The 19,136-nt window shown below is 41.8% G+C and overlaps 1 protein-coding gene across 1 annotated transcript in view; it reads right to left on the reverse strand.

The window, feature by feature from the left end:
- Positions 1 to 2,251: 2,251 nt before the first annotated feature.
- The window catches only part of CTH (cystathionine gamma-lyase), a 17,332-nt gene continuing 447 nt past the window's right edge, over positions 2,252 to 19,136 (reverse strand). The window contains exons 2-12 of the mRNA XM_010561500.1: positions 17,665 to 17,746; positions 17,028 to 17,123; positions 13,951 to 14,060; positions 13,172 to 13,303; positions 11,112 to 11,169; positions 10,240 to 10,317; positions 8,627 to 8,779; positions 8,296 to 8,417; positions 6,400 to 6,452; positions 5,061 to 5,199; positions 2,252 to 2,334 (exon numbers count right to left, since the gene is read on the reverse strand). Coding sequence (XP_010559802.1) covers positions 2,314 to 2,334; positions 5,061 to 5,199; positions 6,400 to 6,452; positions 8,296 to 8,417; positions 8,627 to 8,779; positions 10,240 to 10,317; positions 11,112 to 11,169; positions 13,172 to 13,303; positions 13,951 to 14,060; positions 17,028 to 17,123; positions 17,665 to 17,746 — 1,044 coding nt within the window. The 3' untranslated portion in view covers positions 2,252 to 2,313. The remainder of the gene's footprint in view (positions 2,335 to 5,060; positions 5,200 to 6,399; positions 6,453 to 8,295; positions 8,418 to 8,626; positions 8,780 to 10,239; positions 10,318 to 11,111; positions 11,170 to 13,171; positions 13,304 to 13,950; positions 14,061 to 17,027; positions 17,124 to 17,664; positions 17,747 to 19,136) is intronic.

Here is a 19,136-nt window from a genome sequence, read left to right on the forward strand (position 1 = left end):
CCTTCATCTCAGTTTCCCCACGATTTAATCATGCTAGATAATCAAGACTATTCTGTTTGTCTGTCAATATACATTAATTGTTTGCTGCTCAGAAGGCACAGTGCCTAGACAGGCACTGTTGATAGGATTGTCTTTGTACTCCGTACTTCACATCAAAATGCTGTATTGACCCGGTATGGAAAAAAAAAGTCCTAGTTTTAATTACAACACAGAGAACTCTCGCCCTATTTAAAGCCCTGCCTGAGCTCCGACGTTGTGCTGGGCCATGCGAGGCAGGCAGGGCTCTGCGGTTTGCTGTAAGCAGAGGCACACAGGCACCCTCTGTGCTGGTTCCCCTCTCGGGGAGAGCAGACCGATGCACCGCAACACCAGTTCAGCACGCCTGCACCCCTACCACTGCTGTGCCAAGCACAGCCCCACTTTTGACTTTATTGTCCAAAAATCAGGCCCTGGGATCTCAGCGCGCTGCCCGCACCACGGCTGGCATCTACCACTCCCTGACCCATCTGATCCATCTGCAGGTGGATCTCCCCAGCCGTAGCCCCTTCCCACCCTCCGACTCAGCCACCAGCATCACTGATGTGCCATGCGCCTGCACAAATGCCAACGCAGTTAATCTGGAGCTTGTCAAGGTTTTTAGAGCTGTACTCATAATTATATATGCAAAAACTTATTTGCTGAAGTCTTTCCACAGAAATTAACACTGATGTGCTGCTTTTGCTTAGAGTCAAAACCAGATCTGGATAGTACAGTAACAGTATTTATCCTGCAGTATTTAATAAAAAGCCACCTGCAATGTTTCACTGATCTTACAGACAGGCCAACCGAGAATGACTCAGAACAACCACTCTGAGGGCTAGATGAAACACATTCATTTCCATCTCGTGTTCAGCCTCTGCCCTGGCCGTGGAGAAGCCCAAGGGCTCGATTCTCCTACAGCCACAGCAGACAACAGTTAGCCCTGCTCAGGGTACCACCAGGGCTCACAGCAACCGGCAGCTGGCTACAGCCCTCTCGTCTCACCTTAGGGTGTTCCATACCATAATCTAAGGCAGCTTTTAATCAGCTGGCGAGTGAAAGTCTCCAAACTCGCATTCCGTGTCAGCTTGCAACCTGAGAAAGAAACAAAACAAAGAAGACACCCCCAGAAAGTATAATTTTAATTTAGTTTGGGAAAGCTAGATGTTTTTACTGAGAAAGATGTGTAGTCAGTCTTGTAACAAACACCTGTAGTACTTGTGCCTCTTTTGTGGTTCTTCAGCACAGGTATTTAGGGAAGCCGCGGGGAAGCGGGCAGGAGGGCTGAGGTCTGTTCAGAGCTGACGCCTTGCCGGGCGCTTCAGGCAGCAGCCCACCACACACCCCAAGCAAGCAGCACCCCGGAGCACCTGAATATTCCTTGCCTGAGCATTGCAATTCGCAGGATAAGTTGTTATACATTAGAATTTATATCTTTTTTTCTTGACAAAAGTAAAAACATCAGTGACATCGTTTTCCCGTAGGAAAATTTAAACAAATCCAGGGTCATTTCATCATCTGATTTTGAATGTAAGTAGTATACATAAATGTCAAAACAAGTAATACATCAGGGAAATTCAAAGCATGTTTTAATTAAAATTATTCCCATTCCAAATATAAACCAAATCATTACCATCACTAACATTACATGATTTTTTTAAAAAAGGGAAAGAATCCTCTTTAGAAAGTTACTATTGTTTATCAGGTATTGGACTTCACTTCATTTTCAATAGTCCATAAAATATCAACAGGTGAAAAAGCAAGCATTTAACCACATTTCCAACCTAATTAAAAAAAAAAAAATCTAAGTTAAATCAACAGTTTTTACATTGAACTGTTGGATTAGAAGATATGAGAAAAATCAGTTGTGCATCCTGAGGAGCAGTAAAAGAAACCAACCCTTTTGACCTAACACCTTTGCACCCTTAGCAGGACAAATGAGAAACACCAACCTCCACTGAGAGAACCGGGATAATATTCCTGAGTGTGCATCACAGCTGCTCTCAAACACAGCTTACTGACTCCATAAATTCCAAAGCCAAAGGATTACAATACAACAGAAACAGACCCACAGGAGAGCACAGGCTGTGTGCCACAGTGCACAGTTCACGTACAGCCAAACATCAGCAGAATAAATGTAATGGCACAAAGTAAGAACTCCCTGGGAATCCAGCATTGGATTGAACAGATTTAAATTCTCAGAGGCAAATCAAAGGAAAATCATTAGCAACTTGGCTTTCTGTGTCATCTTCTTTAGCCATTTCAACGTTCAATGTCAAGTTCCAGTTTTAAACATCAAGCCTTATGGTCTTCAAACTGCAATGAGAAGGAAAAACAGAGAGAATTACGCTATGCACCTATATCAACCATGCACTTGTTTTTCTTTTTCTTTTCATAAGATACATTTTAGCATTAGATTATGGTCATGCTCTGTGCTGCCATATAGAAATACAGGCAGTTACTGTTGCTAATATTCCCAATCACCAACCAAAAAACCACCAAAAAAAAAAAAAAGACCAAAAAATAAGAGGGACAAAAAATTTCCTGTCTGTACAGTACACCAAACTACTATACTTCTGCAGTTGCTGCAGGATTCAAATTTATACTTGCCCACCAATACCACCATTTTCTCTAACACAGACAAAACTCTATTTCAAACACCTTTATTTTTTTTTTTTAATTATTTTGGGGGTATGCAGGTGCCTGCAGGGGTGCAGAGGAGAAAAAGGCACTGCTGCACCTAGCTCTGCCTCAGACGTTGACTTGGAGCTGACTCAAAGTCCACCAAAGACTGTGAACTCTGCCCTCGGCATTACAAGGGCTCCTGGGGAGTCACCAAATCTGCAGAATTCCCACTCAAAGAAAACAAACAGAGAAACCACCAAGAGTTATGGTGCTCCTACAGTACAAAAGTACAAGCTGGGAGAAAGGAAGAAGGAAACGCATGCTTTTTTAATGTGGTTATTTATTAAACTTTATTCCCATACTTGCTGAAGCCCCTCTTAAGCGTGTGCCTTGCTGCAGTCCTTGGTTTGTCTCCTTCTCTTTGACCTCCTTGCCCACCCCACGGCATGGCAGAGAGCGTACTGCCTGGATGAAACGTTTTCACTGCCTGGTGGCAACATGCCTAATACCTACATTTGCCTGTGTGGGAGCAACTTGGGATCAAGTGGATACAAACAGACTAGAGTACATTTAGATTTTGTAAATCAAAGTTTTTGACTTTCCAGGAGTAAAGTTCAGTATCAGGCAAACAGGATACTTGGGAACAGAACCTAAAGTTGTAAAGACGGAATAACAAATTTTATGGATGGGATTGTGTGACAGGAGCTGGCAGTTCCTGAGAACAAAAACTAAGCTTGCAACAAGAACCAAAGATCTAGTACTGTCCTGGTTTTGGCTGGGATAGAGTTAATTTTCTTCCTAGTAGCTGGTATAGTGTTATGTTTTGGGTTCAGTATGAGAAGAATGTTGATAACACACTGATGTTTTCAGTTGTTGCTAAGTAGTGTTTACTCCCATGAGTTTTTCTCACTTTTACCCTTCTGATTCTCTCCCCCATCCCACTGTGAGGGAGGTGAGTGAGCGGCTGCGTGGTGCTTAGTTGCCAGCCGGGGTTAAACCATGACAAGTACACATCCTTGAGCAATGGATATCCTGAGATCGCCAACAGCATTTGCAAGGACTGGCTGGCACTTTCCTCTGGCAGCAATACCTCTGGGCTCTGTTTGTTGCCCACCAGGATCGGGAGGAAATTCTCCTTCCTCTCCCCAACACATAATTATGCTTATGAAGGTTGGAAGGATTTTAGTCTTTCATTAAAGCTCTGGAGAACAGACAAAATGAGAGTTGAGGCAGAGTGCCTGGGTAGCCTTAAGGCATCTGGTTCACATGCTTTGCTCACACATTCAGATCTAAAGCTGCCATGAGATTTCACATCAAGAGGAATTCTCCTGCATACCCAAAGGTCAGGGACTTCCTTCTGGAAAAAAGAAAGGACCTTTCACACGACACGATCTGCTTCCTAGGATCATCTGGGAAACTCACCTAATAAGTTATCTGCAATTGCAGAAACGAAAGACATTGGCAATGCCCTTGATAAGTCACAGCATGATAAATATAGAGTCCAGTACGACATGGCACATTCTGCAATGAAATACTGGTACATCAAACTGCAAGTCTGCAGCTGCCAAAGGGGATCAATCAGACTGATGTACCGGTTCGAAGTCAAGTGCCCATACTTTATATTTTCCAGCTATGACTAATCCTTTCCAGTACAAAAAAAAAGAAGTGATTAAAAAAAAGCTTGCAAAAACCCCCATTACTCTTTCAGTCACAGCATTAGCCGATCTAAAGCACAGCACAAATCTGCGTAGAACCGAAAGACAGTACCCATTTAACCAGCCTCTCCCGTGCACACATGCACGTGTGTATACTCATACACAAACATATCTATACCTCATGAATTTTAGGTGACCTGCCTTGAGAAGAAAAGTCACTACATGGCATCACATTAATTACCATGTGTAAATAACAATTTTAACCTATTTTCTGAAATACAGAACTTTGGGTAGAAGAGTAGAAGTAGTACTTATAAACAAAATAGCGTTACTCAAATGTTGGACTTACTGTCTGGGAGAAGCTCTTTTCTTGAAGCTCTTTAATATATTTCAACCCTCTCTAAAACTATCACATAAAAAATCTGGAGCACACACTAAGCACTTTGATGCCTGTATGACAGTCTCCCCTCAGCCTGGCTTTAGCAGCTATGCCCATCACTCAAAGGCCAGGGACATCCCATCTGCTGTATCTGAATCTATGTCAATTCAAATCGTGACTGACAAGGATTGTAAACCTTGCTGCACAGAAAAACCTAAAAATGAAAGCCTTAAAACTGTACACACACTCTGCAAGGTACATTTATGAGTAGTTTAAAAATTAAGCGAGGTAAGAATTACCAGGAGACAGTTTAGTGAGAAAGGCAGAGGACTAGAACGGAAATTATTTTTAGAGTGACAGCACTAAGGTAACAACCCACTTACCGCAGCTTTCAGAGCTTGATCTAGGTCTTCCAGTAAATCTTCTTCATCTTCCAAACCAACTGACAGGCGAATTAATGTATCACTGATTCCAAGAGCTTCCCTATCTTCGTTAGGCACTGAAGAGTGAGTCATGATGGCTCTGTAGGAAAAAAAATAGCCTTTTTTCTAAAAAGTTTTTACTTTTATCTCTAAAGACCAAACAAATTCGTTTCCCATCAGTAACCCCTGAAATTCTATGAAGATTTTACACCTTTTGTGTACCACCTGCTGGTTAACCCACAGATAGAAAGAGATCCTATCATCAGTTACTGTAAATTATGCAAACTGCAGACAAGTCAGTGACTTGTATCTCCCAGCGTTTCAGTACAGCATTTCCAAGCTACAAATGAGGAATAAGAAGAGGATACTTAACAATCTGGAACTGAAAAAGGAGAAAATGCTATTCCTCTTCCTTCCAGATATATTTAATTTGTTTTCTAAAAAAGAGTATCCAAAAGCTCTGCTTTAAGCATGTGGAGAAACAACTATAGTATACAGTCTCCAGTATAAAATCTCCTGATTTTTAATTTTTTTTTTTTAACTTCTGGTTTCTCAGATCACTTGTCAAACTGTACCCACTTACACTGAAGAGTTTATTCTCTCCAGCTACAGAGGATATAGGTGAGAAGCTATTTCCCCCATATGTTCAGTCACTGACATCCACCAATTTGCAATCACCTTTCAACTGCTTCAGTGTTTTAAGATTTGCTGTTATTCTAAAATGAGTAACTGAAATGATTTAGCATATATGTTTAGCCATAACTTTCCATGTCTTTTTGAAAAGCAAATTGGATTTAAGTAAAATAATTTAATTCCATAAAAATCCTGTTGTTAGCCTTTTAACCTAGACAGGAGCAACTAAGTATTACTAAAATCCCCACAACATTTACCTGACATGGAGACAGATGCAGTTCGGTGTAGCATACTGAATGTGCCCTCTTGTGTAAGCAGGCAGAACGACAGACCTCTTTCCTCATCAGTGTGACCAAATCTGCTCAATACGACTTATTCAAACACAGACTGATTTCTTGGATTTGTTATCATAGCAACAAATTGTGTCTCAGTCTCCCAGTTAAAACAAGGAAGTGTGGAAATGCTTTCATCATTGCATTCTTATATTCACAAAAGTCACTCTCACTTCTGGAGTAGCTGCTGGTTTTTGTGCTATACAACATACTATCCTTGAATCTCAGTTACATGCAAAATATCTAGGCTTTGTGTACTAGAAAATTTTAGAACTCCCATAAGAATTTTTTGTTACTCTGCGGCTTTTTTAGACTTAAGATGACGAAAGACTTACGGATGCTCTGCTAGGCTTTCATATCCGCCCAGACTCTCAGCCAGCGTAAAAACCTATGGGAAAAATTAAACAGAAGTTACCATAAGAAGGGTAAGGTTACAAATGCCTAGAAAGAGATGGTTAAGGAAAAAGGAACGTTTAGTGGTTTGTTTGGGGTTTTTTTTCCAATTTTTTCTGTAATAATTTTTATATTATGAAAGGTATTAGCTGTAACTAGGGGGAAAAAAAAGTGTACATTTAGCAGGTTAAGAGCTATTAAGATTTAGAATAGACTTGTCCTAAAAACGCCCTAAAGGGGACACTGATGCCCATGTTGAGCAAATATAACTCAGGAGTAGTTCCTACAATGCAATGCATGGGCAGCAATGGAGGCAGAGCAGAAGGGAAATGCACAACACGAGGGAGCAGGCTCTGGAAAACCACCATGGTTTTCATTCTGTTCAGAGGAAGGATAGAGCAGGCTGCCTGAACAAAGTAAGACTCGGATCTCAAAAATTTCAGTTAAGGTTTAAGTGATCATATCCTACCCTTACTCTTCTTTCAGCATCACTCATCACTGTTCGCATTTAACACCTACACTTTTCAGGCTGGCAAATGGCAGACTTGATGGGGAAAAAACCCAAACATTTAAGATTCTTCCCATAAGGCTGAACAGATTTTCTCCCTCATTCCTTGAGTCTGATGGTTAGTTTAGTATTTTGAAAACCAGCCTAAATTTCTCAGTGCTTAACAGGACTAGTGTTTGTGAAATGCTTACTGTTAGGTAAGGGGTTTTTTAGCACTGATCTTTGAATTATGGGCAGGTATTCATGGATGACAAAAAGGCTCTCTAGAGAGCCAGCTGCAGTCAAACACAGATTCACAATTTGTCTGCTGTGAATGCACTTACTGCCCTCAACATTTCTCTAAAGCCCTGGTTGCTCATATTCACTTTTTTCCCTTTAAAAAAAAAACCCAAAACACAACTAAACTTATCAACAAAATAATCCTCTTCTCAGCCTGGTTTAAGGAAATGGCTTTACATTTGTACCAACCTAGTGACAAACTGATGGTTACCCAAGTCAAAGGGATGAAGTGAATATACTCGTAAGCAACTACTTCTCCTGGAATGTATTCCCTGATACTTTTTGTCAAAGCTGGTAGATCTCCTGTGCCAGGATTAAAAACTCGCTCTCATGTAAAAGGATATTTTGTGGGAAAATTGTATTTTTAGTAAATTAATTTTCAGCTGATGACATTAGCTGGCAAGTAAGAAAGATAGGGCGGAGAAGGAAGTTCTAATTTACCTTTGTCAATTATTATTGATTTGTTTTTCCAAGAGCAAAACAGCAAAGACACAAGAGCAGGATGCAAATTAACCAGAGATCAAGACTAGCAAACACATTAAAGAGCACAGGCAGAATTAATACATTGCAAAGTCAAGAGCAAAAGCCTATGGTTTAGGTAAAAAACCCAAACAACTATGAGGGACTCCCTCTTTGCTTCATGATTCATGTCATTTCTCAATGGGTTATTCTCCTGATGAGTACTTTGAAATATTACGACAGTATTACACCAGCCACAGCTTCTCTGCTTTCAAATCCTACAGGTATTTTTGCAAAAGGCTGGTATGCAGGCCCTTTATTAGAAGCAATGCCTCGGCTAACCTGGATATACTACACCCTACTGTGTAAACAAATACTTCAAATGAGCTGAGGCATCCTTTTCTTCCCTCTCATTAGCCTCCCATTTACAAATAATCTATTATTTAGAGATGGTTACACCCAAATGACTTTAGGAGCTTTGCAAGTACAGAGAAAGACTTCCCACCCCAAGAAAAAAGAATTCCTTCCATTATCACCCTCAGAAGGACAGTCTCAAGTCCCTTTAAGGCAGTGTGTATTTACAGTCATTTACCTTTAAATTCTTGAGAAAGGTAGCAGCATGTTTGAGATTTCCTTTAATGTAAAAGGTTATCATCCCAGGACAGCCAGTACACTGCCGCTTGATCAACTCATGCTGAGGGTGTGAAGGCAAGCCTGAAATTTGTAGAAGTTACTTTAAGTTAATTACCATCACTTCAAAGGGTAAAGCAGCTCACCTTCAGCTATGTAGAAACAGCCTATTGCCAAGGTGGACACCTAACCCAGAGTCACCAAATGTGAAGGGTGCACAAACGACACGTAGTATTACAGTACTCAAATCCATCACTCTAAGATGTCACCCACTCTGAATCTTGCCAACCTACCTGGGAAAATTACTTTCTCCACCCGGGAATCTGACTCAAGAAATCGAGCAACAGCTAATGCATTGTGGAAATGTTGTTTCATCCGGATTTGCAGTGTCTTCAAACCACGATTGCACAGGTAACAGTCAAAGGGAGATGGAACAGCTCCAAGAGCTACAGAAATTGAAACAATATTCCACATAAAACAAAGGGTTTGGGTTTTTTTTAATAAAACTAAATACAGTCCTGATTTCCAAAACATCGAAAGTTACAAGACAATGGAAAGACATCTGATGCAATCTGTCTTCCTCATCTCACACACATGGGAAGCCAGTTAATGAGCTGAACTAACAAGCTGAAGACTCAAGGATTAAATTTCTTAGACATAACATACCTTTACTCCTTCTGCTGTAGGCAGAGTGCAGACAGAACACTGTACAGAAATTTATTCGTTACCGTTAAGAGGCAGTAAAATTGTTAAAATCAACCTATATAAGGAAATTCTGCATTAGGCAGATCCTCTGATGTGTGAATGAATTAAAAAAAAAACCCAGATGTGTTTGACACGAGTTAGATGAAATTAAATAAAGGCATAATTTAGGATAGGACAAGGGGTAATGGCTTTAAACTGAAAGAGGGTAGATTTAGATTAGATATTAGGAAGAAATTCTTGACTGTGAGGGTGGTGAGGCACTGGAGCAGGTTGCCCAGAGAGGCTGTGGATGCCCCATCCCTGGAAGCGTTCAAGGCCAGGTTGGATGGGGCTTAGAGCAACCTGGTCTAGTGGAAGGCGTCCCTGCCCATGGCAGGGGGGTTGGAACGAGATGATCTTTAAGGTCCCTTCCAACCCAAACCATTCTAGGATTCTATAACTTAAATGTTTGTATGCTTCTTCATATACGATGGTGCTCTTTCTGCCATGGTCTTAACTATAACCTAAAGAGAGACTTTGTAAGCAGTCATGCCCCACGTAACTGCAGGTGCTGCACATGGGAGACAGACCGCGGCTGCTCTGCATCTGACGCATTTGGGACGTGCCCCATCTCCTGCCTCTGCACATGATGCACAGAGCACCGGCAGAGCTCTCCGCGCCACACCAGCGCATGGCTCTGGGAACGGCAACAGAGAGAGGCTCCACGGCTCAGTCCTCTCTCGGGAGCAGCGGGGCACACACTTCTCAGGGGAAAGCAGGGATAGAGCGGAATTACAGTCCTGCAGCGAAGAGCGCTGCCTGCATTCAAGCCCCTGCCACCAGACAATTCACCCCACTCACCAGCCCCTGGTGAACAAATGTTGAACAACCCACACTGCTCTCTGCACTTTTCTAGAAGCAGTTAGGATGTGGAGACCAGTGGGATTAACTTTACTTGAGAGAAGCCACAGAGGCATACCAAAAGCTATCATGTTTGCATAAGGCCACCCTATGTACCGGTGAAAGGCACGGAAGAGAATTCAGGTTTCTTAGATCTGTGTTACCACTTTGTCTCCAGTCATTTACACTTCTGCACATTTAAATGCCTGAGCTACATCTCTAGATAGATTTCATACTTGTGTGCATGCAACATGTTTCCCATTACGAGCTGGTATATTTGAATACAATTCATTTCAAGGTATTTCCTATATTGACAACTTACAGTTTTGTAAGAATTTGAGCCTTTCGTAGAGATCATCACAGTTTACCGAAACAAGTCCCATTACAACATCACTATGCCCTAAAAATGCAAGAAGACAAGAACAGAATCAGCCACTCCATCTGCTCCAGCGTTCTGCCACAAACCCCCATTTTCTCAGTCTTGGTGCTAATACAGTCCCATTTTTGCGAGACACTGGGTTCCTTCTCATTGCTACAGCCATCCTTTCTGTGCAGCACATGAATCATAAGGCAGATTTCAGCTTTTTCGAAAGCTCTGGTCAGCAGTGTGCTCTGCCGTGTGCTGCACGCATGCTCCCAGACAATTCCCAAGCCCACCGCCGCTAACTGCCAGAAAGCAGGACATTGTACAGAAATCAGGTGTGTCCTGTGGAGCAGCACCAGGCTGCTGTCTTAGCGACAGCAAACACCAGCCAGAAAACTTCCACTTCTATGCACACCACCAAGGATGTGTGGCTACAGCACAGGTACAGCAACATTAGCTCCAAGTCTGGGCTGTTTGGGAAACAACACAATGAACGTACTTTTGGACAGGGTCCAACACAGCCGTATGAAACCTCCTTTGAACCTTAATATAATTTCTGGCAGCTATCTTCTGCTGAAGCCACTTGCTTTGTTGTAGTCAAATTAAAGCCAACATGGCTATAAACACCTCTAGGTCTATTACCTGAAGTCAGGTCAATATTCCTTCTCCCAGGGTAGTTTAGGAGCTATGAAGACTAATGATCTATTCAATGGTCCATCTCCTCTAATGGTCCATCTAAGAATTACTGGCACACTGGCTTTTGTGAACTGCCTGCAGCCAGAATGACTTTTAAATAGCCAGCCCGAGTTCTGCTGAACTCACATACTTACCGTTCATGTATTTGGTTGCAGAATACATACAAATATCAGCCCCCAGAGATAAAGGACGCTGAAATGAAATTAAAATAATAGTTCCAATTAAAGCTTGTGTGCACTTTGGTTCATTTCAAGCTATCAAGAAAGGCTGTGATCCAACACAGAAAATAACAATAGGTGGAGAAACTAAAAAAAAAAAAAAAAAAAAAACCAAAAACAAACCACAAAAACTTAACACAAAACTTAACACCCTAAACAAAAACCTGAGAATTAAGATAGATAGAATATGTGACAAAAACAATAGTACAGGAAAGCACTCTGACTTCAAGATAAGCACAATACAAAGAACCCACAATAAATAATTCCCACTGGCTTCAGGGAGAGGATTGATTGAATACATCTAACATACAGCCTGTTCATATTTCTGAAAAAAATAGTTATATTGGTTATGGATGAGGCAGGATAAGTAATGGTATTTACTCTGAAGCATATTTCCTTGGAAAATGAAGACCTCAACATAGCCTGCAAAGCAAAAAAAAATTGCATTGTTTTCTAGATATCAGTATTGGTGATACTGCACCGAAACAACAACTGAAAACCTGAAGAAAGTGCAAAGGGTTTTGTTTGCCAGGTCTCTCTTCCCTAACCTCCCAGCTTTCTTCCCAGAAGCCTTTTTAAGGTGAGGCAAACTGAGATATTGTTCATTACTTCTTGCTCATCAACATTTTTTTTTTAAATCGGTTACTAACTAAAGGACTTTGCTCATAACATTTTATAAAGACTGAAGAGTATCAATGTGTTAAAAGGTAACAAAACAAGCAGATTTAGAATAAAAGACTGCTGCTGTCAGATTAAACGTGGACATCTATTCAAGGAACGTGGATAACGTGCATTCCCAATGCGCAGCCAGGAGAATGGTAGCATAAGCACCAGTGCCATTTACATTCAATATAGCTATATAAATCACTCTAAAATTATGATCTTCTTAGTACAGTGTATCAGCAGCAGTCTGGAGGGGTTTAAAGACATTACCTATTATGCTTACTAGAATTAATCATTACAACTGACTTTCTCTTAGCACCAGGCCAATAAAGGATACATTAACTAGCTCATATATCCAGATGCTCACTTTTCCTCTTTCACACATGACTTTCTGAAGTAATACACGTTGTGGGGGGGAAATCACCAAGGCTTTGGTATGTACAAGAGAAAACCAAGTGCTGCTTTAGCTAAGTATTAACACCTTCTGTAAAACTCTTAATCTATAAAGCTCTCAGTACCCTTAACAAAGACACCTTGCCTTTGGCACTCATAAAAAAGTTTTACTTTAGACCTAAAATAGAAGCGATTAGCTTGGTCTCCTGAGAAATATACATGAGTTATTTGTAGCCCATGTTAAGATGAACAAGCCTTTGACGTTTATTATTCTGAAGCATTTTTAGAACTTAAGAAATTGTCTTCACTTCATGTATTCTAGTTATAAAAGCAGAAAAGTTATGCCAGTTGTTTGAGATCAAAATTACAAACTTCTAAGCCACACATTCACCAAAATATTGAAGAAAAAGGTAACTTGAATGTCTCAAAGAAAGCTTTAACAAAGTTTGCTTGTTTTAACTTTTTCTTCCACTACGTTTTTTAGAATATCAGGTGGTTCAGAACAGATCATAAACAGCATATACAGAAGAACTGGTATAAAAAGGCCAAAGTTAGAAAACAGGACACAGGCCTGTTATGATTTCCATCAGTGAGAACTAAAAAATGTGATTTTTTGAATGGCAGAGAAGCCATTCTCCCAACAGCTTACCTGACTGTCTTGACACGGTGTGTTTACTTGACTGCTGAGCTATATTGCTTTTGCTGCTATCATACTGGTATATGGCTAGCTATAAAATACGTTGCATACCATCTTTACTAATGTAAAAAGCAGCAGTACATGGGTTGTATTTACAAACAGAACAGGTAATTTTACAATGCATAGATCAAAACTACAGTTCCTTGGTGGTGCTTCCATTTTAAAAACGTATCTTCGAATACACTGAAATAACAGGGTAATTGTAAACAAACAAAGTACTTACCTGGAAATACGCAGACATAAAGGTGTTGTCTACTACTAGAAGAACATCTTTATGCTTATGTACTACATCTGCACAGGCCTGAATGTCAATGACCTTCAATGTGGGATTTGTGGGTGTTTCAATCCAAACGAGCTGCAGTAATTCAACAACACAAAACATCAGTTTAGAGATTTTACAGTGCTGGTGATGATACATGTGTAAGTCATAAGTGCTTTTAAATGTTAACTTGTTGAGTGTCAGCTTCCCGTGCAGGTTTGCAGAGTTGAAATAAGAAAGCATCCCTACTGAAGAAAGGCAAGGTTACTTGGGAGAGGTAATATTCTCCACAAAAACAACTGATGCATGGGAAGATCATCAAGGCTTTTGAAAACTGAAGTGCATCACATCTGAAGGCGGCCTGACATAGGCAGAAGAAAGTCTTTACACCCAAAAGTTTGTAAACCTTTTCCAGCTGAATTAGCACTAGAGCAGGGGATTACCTGTTCCAGTGCCACGCAGCACCTCCTCCAACCTTGGTGTTCCCTCTGCTGTTTCTTACCTTTTCCATTCTCCTCTCTCTCTCTGGTGTTTTTTGCCCTTCTTAAAATGTTTTCAGTGAAGCACCACAAACATCACCAAGTGGCCTGCAGTGGGGACGTGTTGCAGCCAGCTGTGCCCCAACCTGTCACTTCAGAGGCCACCTCTGCAGACCCTTCTGCTCGACACATACACCCAATACAACCAGAGCAAGAATAAAATTAATTAACGACATTAAGTTCAGCGATTTCGCTCTCTCCTACCTTGGTCTCTGGTGTAATTGCAGCTTCCAGGCATTCAATTTTTGTGCAGTCAACAAAAGATACATTCAAACCCATTTTCATGGCTACTTTCCTGAAGTATCTGTTTGTGCCTAAAAAAACCCAAACAAAACCAAACCAAACCAAACAAAAAATCAGAGACACAAAATGAAACATCTTCCTTAACTTTTCTTCACTGATCTCCAGTATGCATCCATGGAAAGTCAGGAGGGTAGTTTTATGCTGTACACCATAAATGGCACATTGGTACTTCTTATTTCTAAAAAGTTTAAACATCGCTGTAGTTTTAAACATCATGGAAAAGTAATAATAGGAAAATGGATTCAGAGCGACTTATGAAGTACTCTCAATTAATAGCTGTTCGGGGTGGGGGGGGTGTAATCAGAAAATTAAACAGACCCCTTTTAGTTTGCCTGCTTCTAACTTTTCCTCCAGCCCTTTGCCATGCACAAGCTAGCAGTTCCAGTTTTTATATCCTCTTTCCCCCACCCCACTTTTAATAACTTTTTTCCTATCGCATATTTTAAAACTTTTTTTTTTTCTATTTAATAAGCTTAATTGAGAACATGGGAGAAGAAAAATCAAGGTGAAGACTCCAGCTACTGTGTTTCTTATCATTCCATTAAATAAACATGTAGCGAGGAAAATAAAAAAGTGATTATTTCCTTCCTTTCTGTCTTTGGAGCCTTTAATTGGAAAGATTAAAAGAAGCAACCAGAAGCAACCAGTTGATCACCAGATGTGCAACATACTGACTATCTGGCAACACTGCCTGGATTAAAAATTAATTCATTAGGTCTTCCTGCCAAGGTTATTCAACATTTACTCACTTACGCAGAACAGCAGTTTGCAATCTAGCCCTAAAGTCATAGCACATGCAGGCTGTGATTCTGTGTGCTGAACACTATGTCTGAATATTTTCCTTTTTTTTTTTTTAAGGAAACACTTTTATTTCTACAATAAGCTATATATTAAATTCTCTCTTGTGCTGCAAGAAGCTTATTCAAGCATGGGAAATTTTCACATAGGCTGTCAATTCTACAAATACAAACCATAGAAAAGTTGCTTTACAGTAGTCTTACATACTTTTAATAATAGCACACTACAAAAAATCCTTAGATGAAAATTAGAGGTTACACTGAAAGTAGCCCTTTTAAGAAGTTACAGCCATGGCTCAGAATTCAGAGATGTCAACTTCCTACAGCTCCTCCTCACACCTCCCAAAACCCAGCACCTCTTAAACACGTCCCAGGCAATATGCTTTCCAGCACTGCCCGAGAGCTTTTCAATTTCTTTTACTGCTTTTCTGACAACCTTGAATACTGCGGATTCATTTGAGTTAGCAAGCGCAGTACCACGCTCCTATCCAACCAGGCTTTTTATAAAAAATGCACTAAAAGCTTACCAAAGCTAGTGTACCCTTGAGGGAGCAGGGACACATGCCAGCACTCAGTAGCCAGCGACTCAAAGGTTGAGTCACTTCAGCTACAGGGCTGAAGCACGAAAGGCTGCACAGGGCAAGCGTGGTGGAGGAGTAAACCCCGCACGGCAAAAAGCAGTCAGCACAGGCAACAGCGAGGAAGTGGCTCACAAAGGACCAGGCTGCAGCGTGCAAGAATGTGAGCAGGAAAGACGGCTAGGAACAGCCAGAAGAGCACAGCCTAGGAGAAAAACAAGAAGGGACTTAGGGGACAAGGAGCCCCTGATAACCGAGGGAAGAATGAAGGGGCTGAATACATCCTGGCCACAGCAGCCAGTGGCAGATCTGCAGATGTCCCAAGTCATGGGGTGTGAACTCTACTGAATAAGGCTGTCTGTGTGGAAGCCAGTCTCTTTACAACAAAAGTATGAAAAAAATTCAGGGAAGAAACAATGAAATTTGTCTCTGCAGAAACCACCACGGGCTGAGGCTTTAATGAGGTGAACTGGTTTTGCTTGAAAAATTCACCTACGAGCCTTTCTGAAGTCAGGAGCTGATCATATGCTTTGGCCAAATGACTTTGATTTACCAAGTTCTGTGGTGGGAGGGCTGTGAATTAAAGGAGCAGATTGTCAGTGGGGATTCCTGCTGTCTTCACTCAACTTGGCTCCAGATGTACTTTGGAGAAGAGCTATCTGGCATGACAGAACTAAGACATTAAAAGCAAATGTGTGTATTTACATTTGATGTGCACAAGCATAGAGAACTGACTGGCAAACAGTAATCACTCTTAGCAATGGGAAAGGTGATTACTCTCGCTAAAAGGTTTTCCAGCTATTGCGTGGAAAAACGCTACCTGTTGCTGGCCTCTCTAACCTTCCTTTGAAAACAAAGCAGATTTGATATCTTTGTGCCAAGGCCTTGAAGCAGACAGAGGGAGACAACAAGCTTTGCCAATCAGTGAAACACAGGAGTCGGGCGTGGAGGACACCGATTGCCACAGGACATCCTGGCAGACCTTCCTACTAGGGAATTTTGGGTGGCATCAACCTTTTGAAGGACTTTGGCAGAGGTGGATGCACTCTGTTACTGGGGAGTTTCTTGGAAAAATGGATCAAAAAAACCCTATGCAAGATCAAAACCTAATAGTGGGCTGCAGCATCACTGAAGCATTCAGAAGACATGGGCATAACAGATGCAAATTGTGCTTTCAGGGAAGATGACAGAATAGTTGTCTGAAACAGTCCAGACAAAATGCTGGTTGGTAACAGGTGAAACCTAGGAAAGAAACAGTAGAATACCAGAAGCTGAAAAGCTCTGCTACGTTGGAATGCAGAGGGTCCTGCTCTGCAAACAAGTCTGTGCAAGGCTAGGAAGTTGTTATTTTCCCCTCACTCAAGCATATATTACTAGTTAGCTACATTTTTTTAAACCTCCACGTTGTGCCACAGGATCTTTCAGTGTTTGAATTTCTAACACCAAAATCAGACAGGAGTGTTCTGTGTTCTGATGACTTGAAGAGGCTTTAAAGAAAAGTAAGGCCCTGCGTGGGAAATTCAGAAAGTTCATGAGAATCCCAAATAAGTACATTTAATCACTTGTACAATGAAGATCAAAAACACACTTGTGCTTTACATACCTCCATAGACATCATCCATGCAGATAATAGTATCCCCTGCCTTTAACAGGTGAGTAATATTCAAAGTAGCAGCTAAGCCAGAAGCATAAGCCAAACCTAAACCAGAAAAGAGTAAGTGGCAGATGGACTTTATTTTAGTGTGATACAACCTTGTCAAACTTGCCTTCGCTTTCCTCACTTTGCTGCTTTTAAAAGGAACCTGTTCAGTCATTCTCGCTTATGCTATCTCACTCATAAAGTGGAATCAGTAGAAGCAGCAGCCTGATTTTACACAGTGTAACCCAGGACGAACACTGGTAACACAGTCTGCTAACAGCTGCTGCCTGGCTCCCACTCCCCACTGCATTCAGTGCTGCTGCACAAGGACATACTCAGTTTAGACATCAAATGCAGCAAGAGGAAGCACTAGAGAAAGCCCAATGATTGAGCTGGACTTTCCTGAACGATAAGCGTTGGACCCTTTTCACACCACAAAGCAGCTCTGGCCCATCACCAGTAGTCAGAAGCTGTGAAAGCCTTGCTGTGATACAGCTCCTGCTGACAGCTCAGTGTCCTTGCTCCCCAAGTTATGCCTACTGTAGACAGTCAGGAGACACACATGCTGACATCTTGCTTGAGGAACCTATTACTTGCTTACAGTACTTAGCTCCATCTAGCGCTGCCACAGCCTTCTCTAGGCAATTCCGGGTAGGGTTTCCACTCCGGCTGTATTCATAACCCTGTTGTGAAAGCAAGAAACAAACATAACTTAAAAGAGAGCACCGAGAGAGTTTTATACAGTATTAGTCCCAGGTTCCTTAAAAAGCCCTCACTCTCAACACTGAGGTTACACATCCACCTCCTCCAAGAACAGCAGGCTGGTTTTCTGGCTATGTCAAGCTGCTGTACACAACATCCGACTGGGCATCCCCAACCTGACAATGGTTTCTAGGGGTGCACCGGGGGAAGTATCATGCTGCTAGCCACATTCTCCTACTTTTTCCTAGATATCCATCTCTGGTCACTGTTGGAGAAAAGGCCTTGGGCTGACACAGTCCACTCATCCTTACGTTATCAGAAAGAATGTGTCCCATCTCCACGATGCTCTGCTTGAGGGCATTGGCCAGTGCCACCCTGTACCCATCAAAAGTTCTTGAAAGCTCAAACATTTCCCTGGCATGCAATCAGGCCAAGTTCCACGTTCAAGTGCAACAGCTTTTATGTGAATACTGAGAAAAAAAACAACAGTCATGCATGCACGGATGCACTGGTTACAGAGAGAACCTGGCTAAGCATCCTGGTATTTGCGTACTTTCAAGACTTCTGTTTAATGACAACTTGATCATATTCAGGAATCTGGCAGACCGCTCTCACAGAGCTTCCAGCAAGAACATGGCCATTCTATCATCAGCATGTGAATGCAGCAGCGTGTGACTCCTTCTTCTGTGGTCTTCTTCAACACAGCTACCTACTTACAAGCATTCACAATTTTAGTCTGTGTAAGTGATTTTCTGTGGAATCAAAGATCACAAGGCAAATTCCTATTGTCCAACCAGCACAGCGTGATGTCCAGACCTCAGGTTTGGAACAAATACTAATTTAGGAGTTGCAAATTTGTGCCATTTCCCTCACACATGCACGGTAGCCACCAGAAACTTCATGACAGATCAACGCAAACACTTCCAGTACTTTCCACAACACATCCACAAAATACTTACGATACATACATTTGGTTTGGAAGGACAACAGAAAGAGCCTCTTACACAATCTGCGTAAATGAGAAAACGTATTCTGCCTGGGCCCAGCGGCAAAGTAAAGCCTTCTCGTCAGACGGACTTCGAGAAAGTCCCCGACTGCGTGAAAACCACCCGGCCGAGGCCTGAACCTCAGCAGGGCTGGCAGGTTCCCGCACCTCGCACCCACGCACGCAGCAGAGCGGAGGCCGCCGAGTCCGAGGGGCGCGGGGTGCCCCTCTTCGTGCGGTTTTCACCCCGAAAACCACCCTAGAGGTGCCTTCCAGCCCACCGCGGGAGAAACCATCTCTGCCGGTGGGAAAAAGACGTTTTGGGTTTGGGGTTTTTTTTTTCCCCCCAAGAGCTAGCACGAGGGAAAATATTTCCAAGCGCTACA

Source organism: Haliaeetus leucocephalus, unplaced genomic scaffold (genome assembly GCF_000737465.1).
Source record: "Haliaeetus leucocephalus isolate CR32 unplaced genomic scaffold, Haliaeetus_leucocephalus-4.0 Scaffold147, whole genome shotgun sequence".
NCBI classification, from domain to species: domain Eukaryota; kingdom Metazoa; phylum Chordata; class Aves; order Accipitriformes; family Accipitridae; genus Haliaeetus; species Haliaeetus leucocephalus.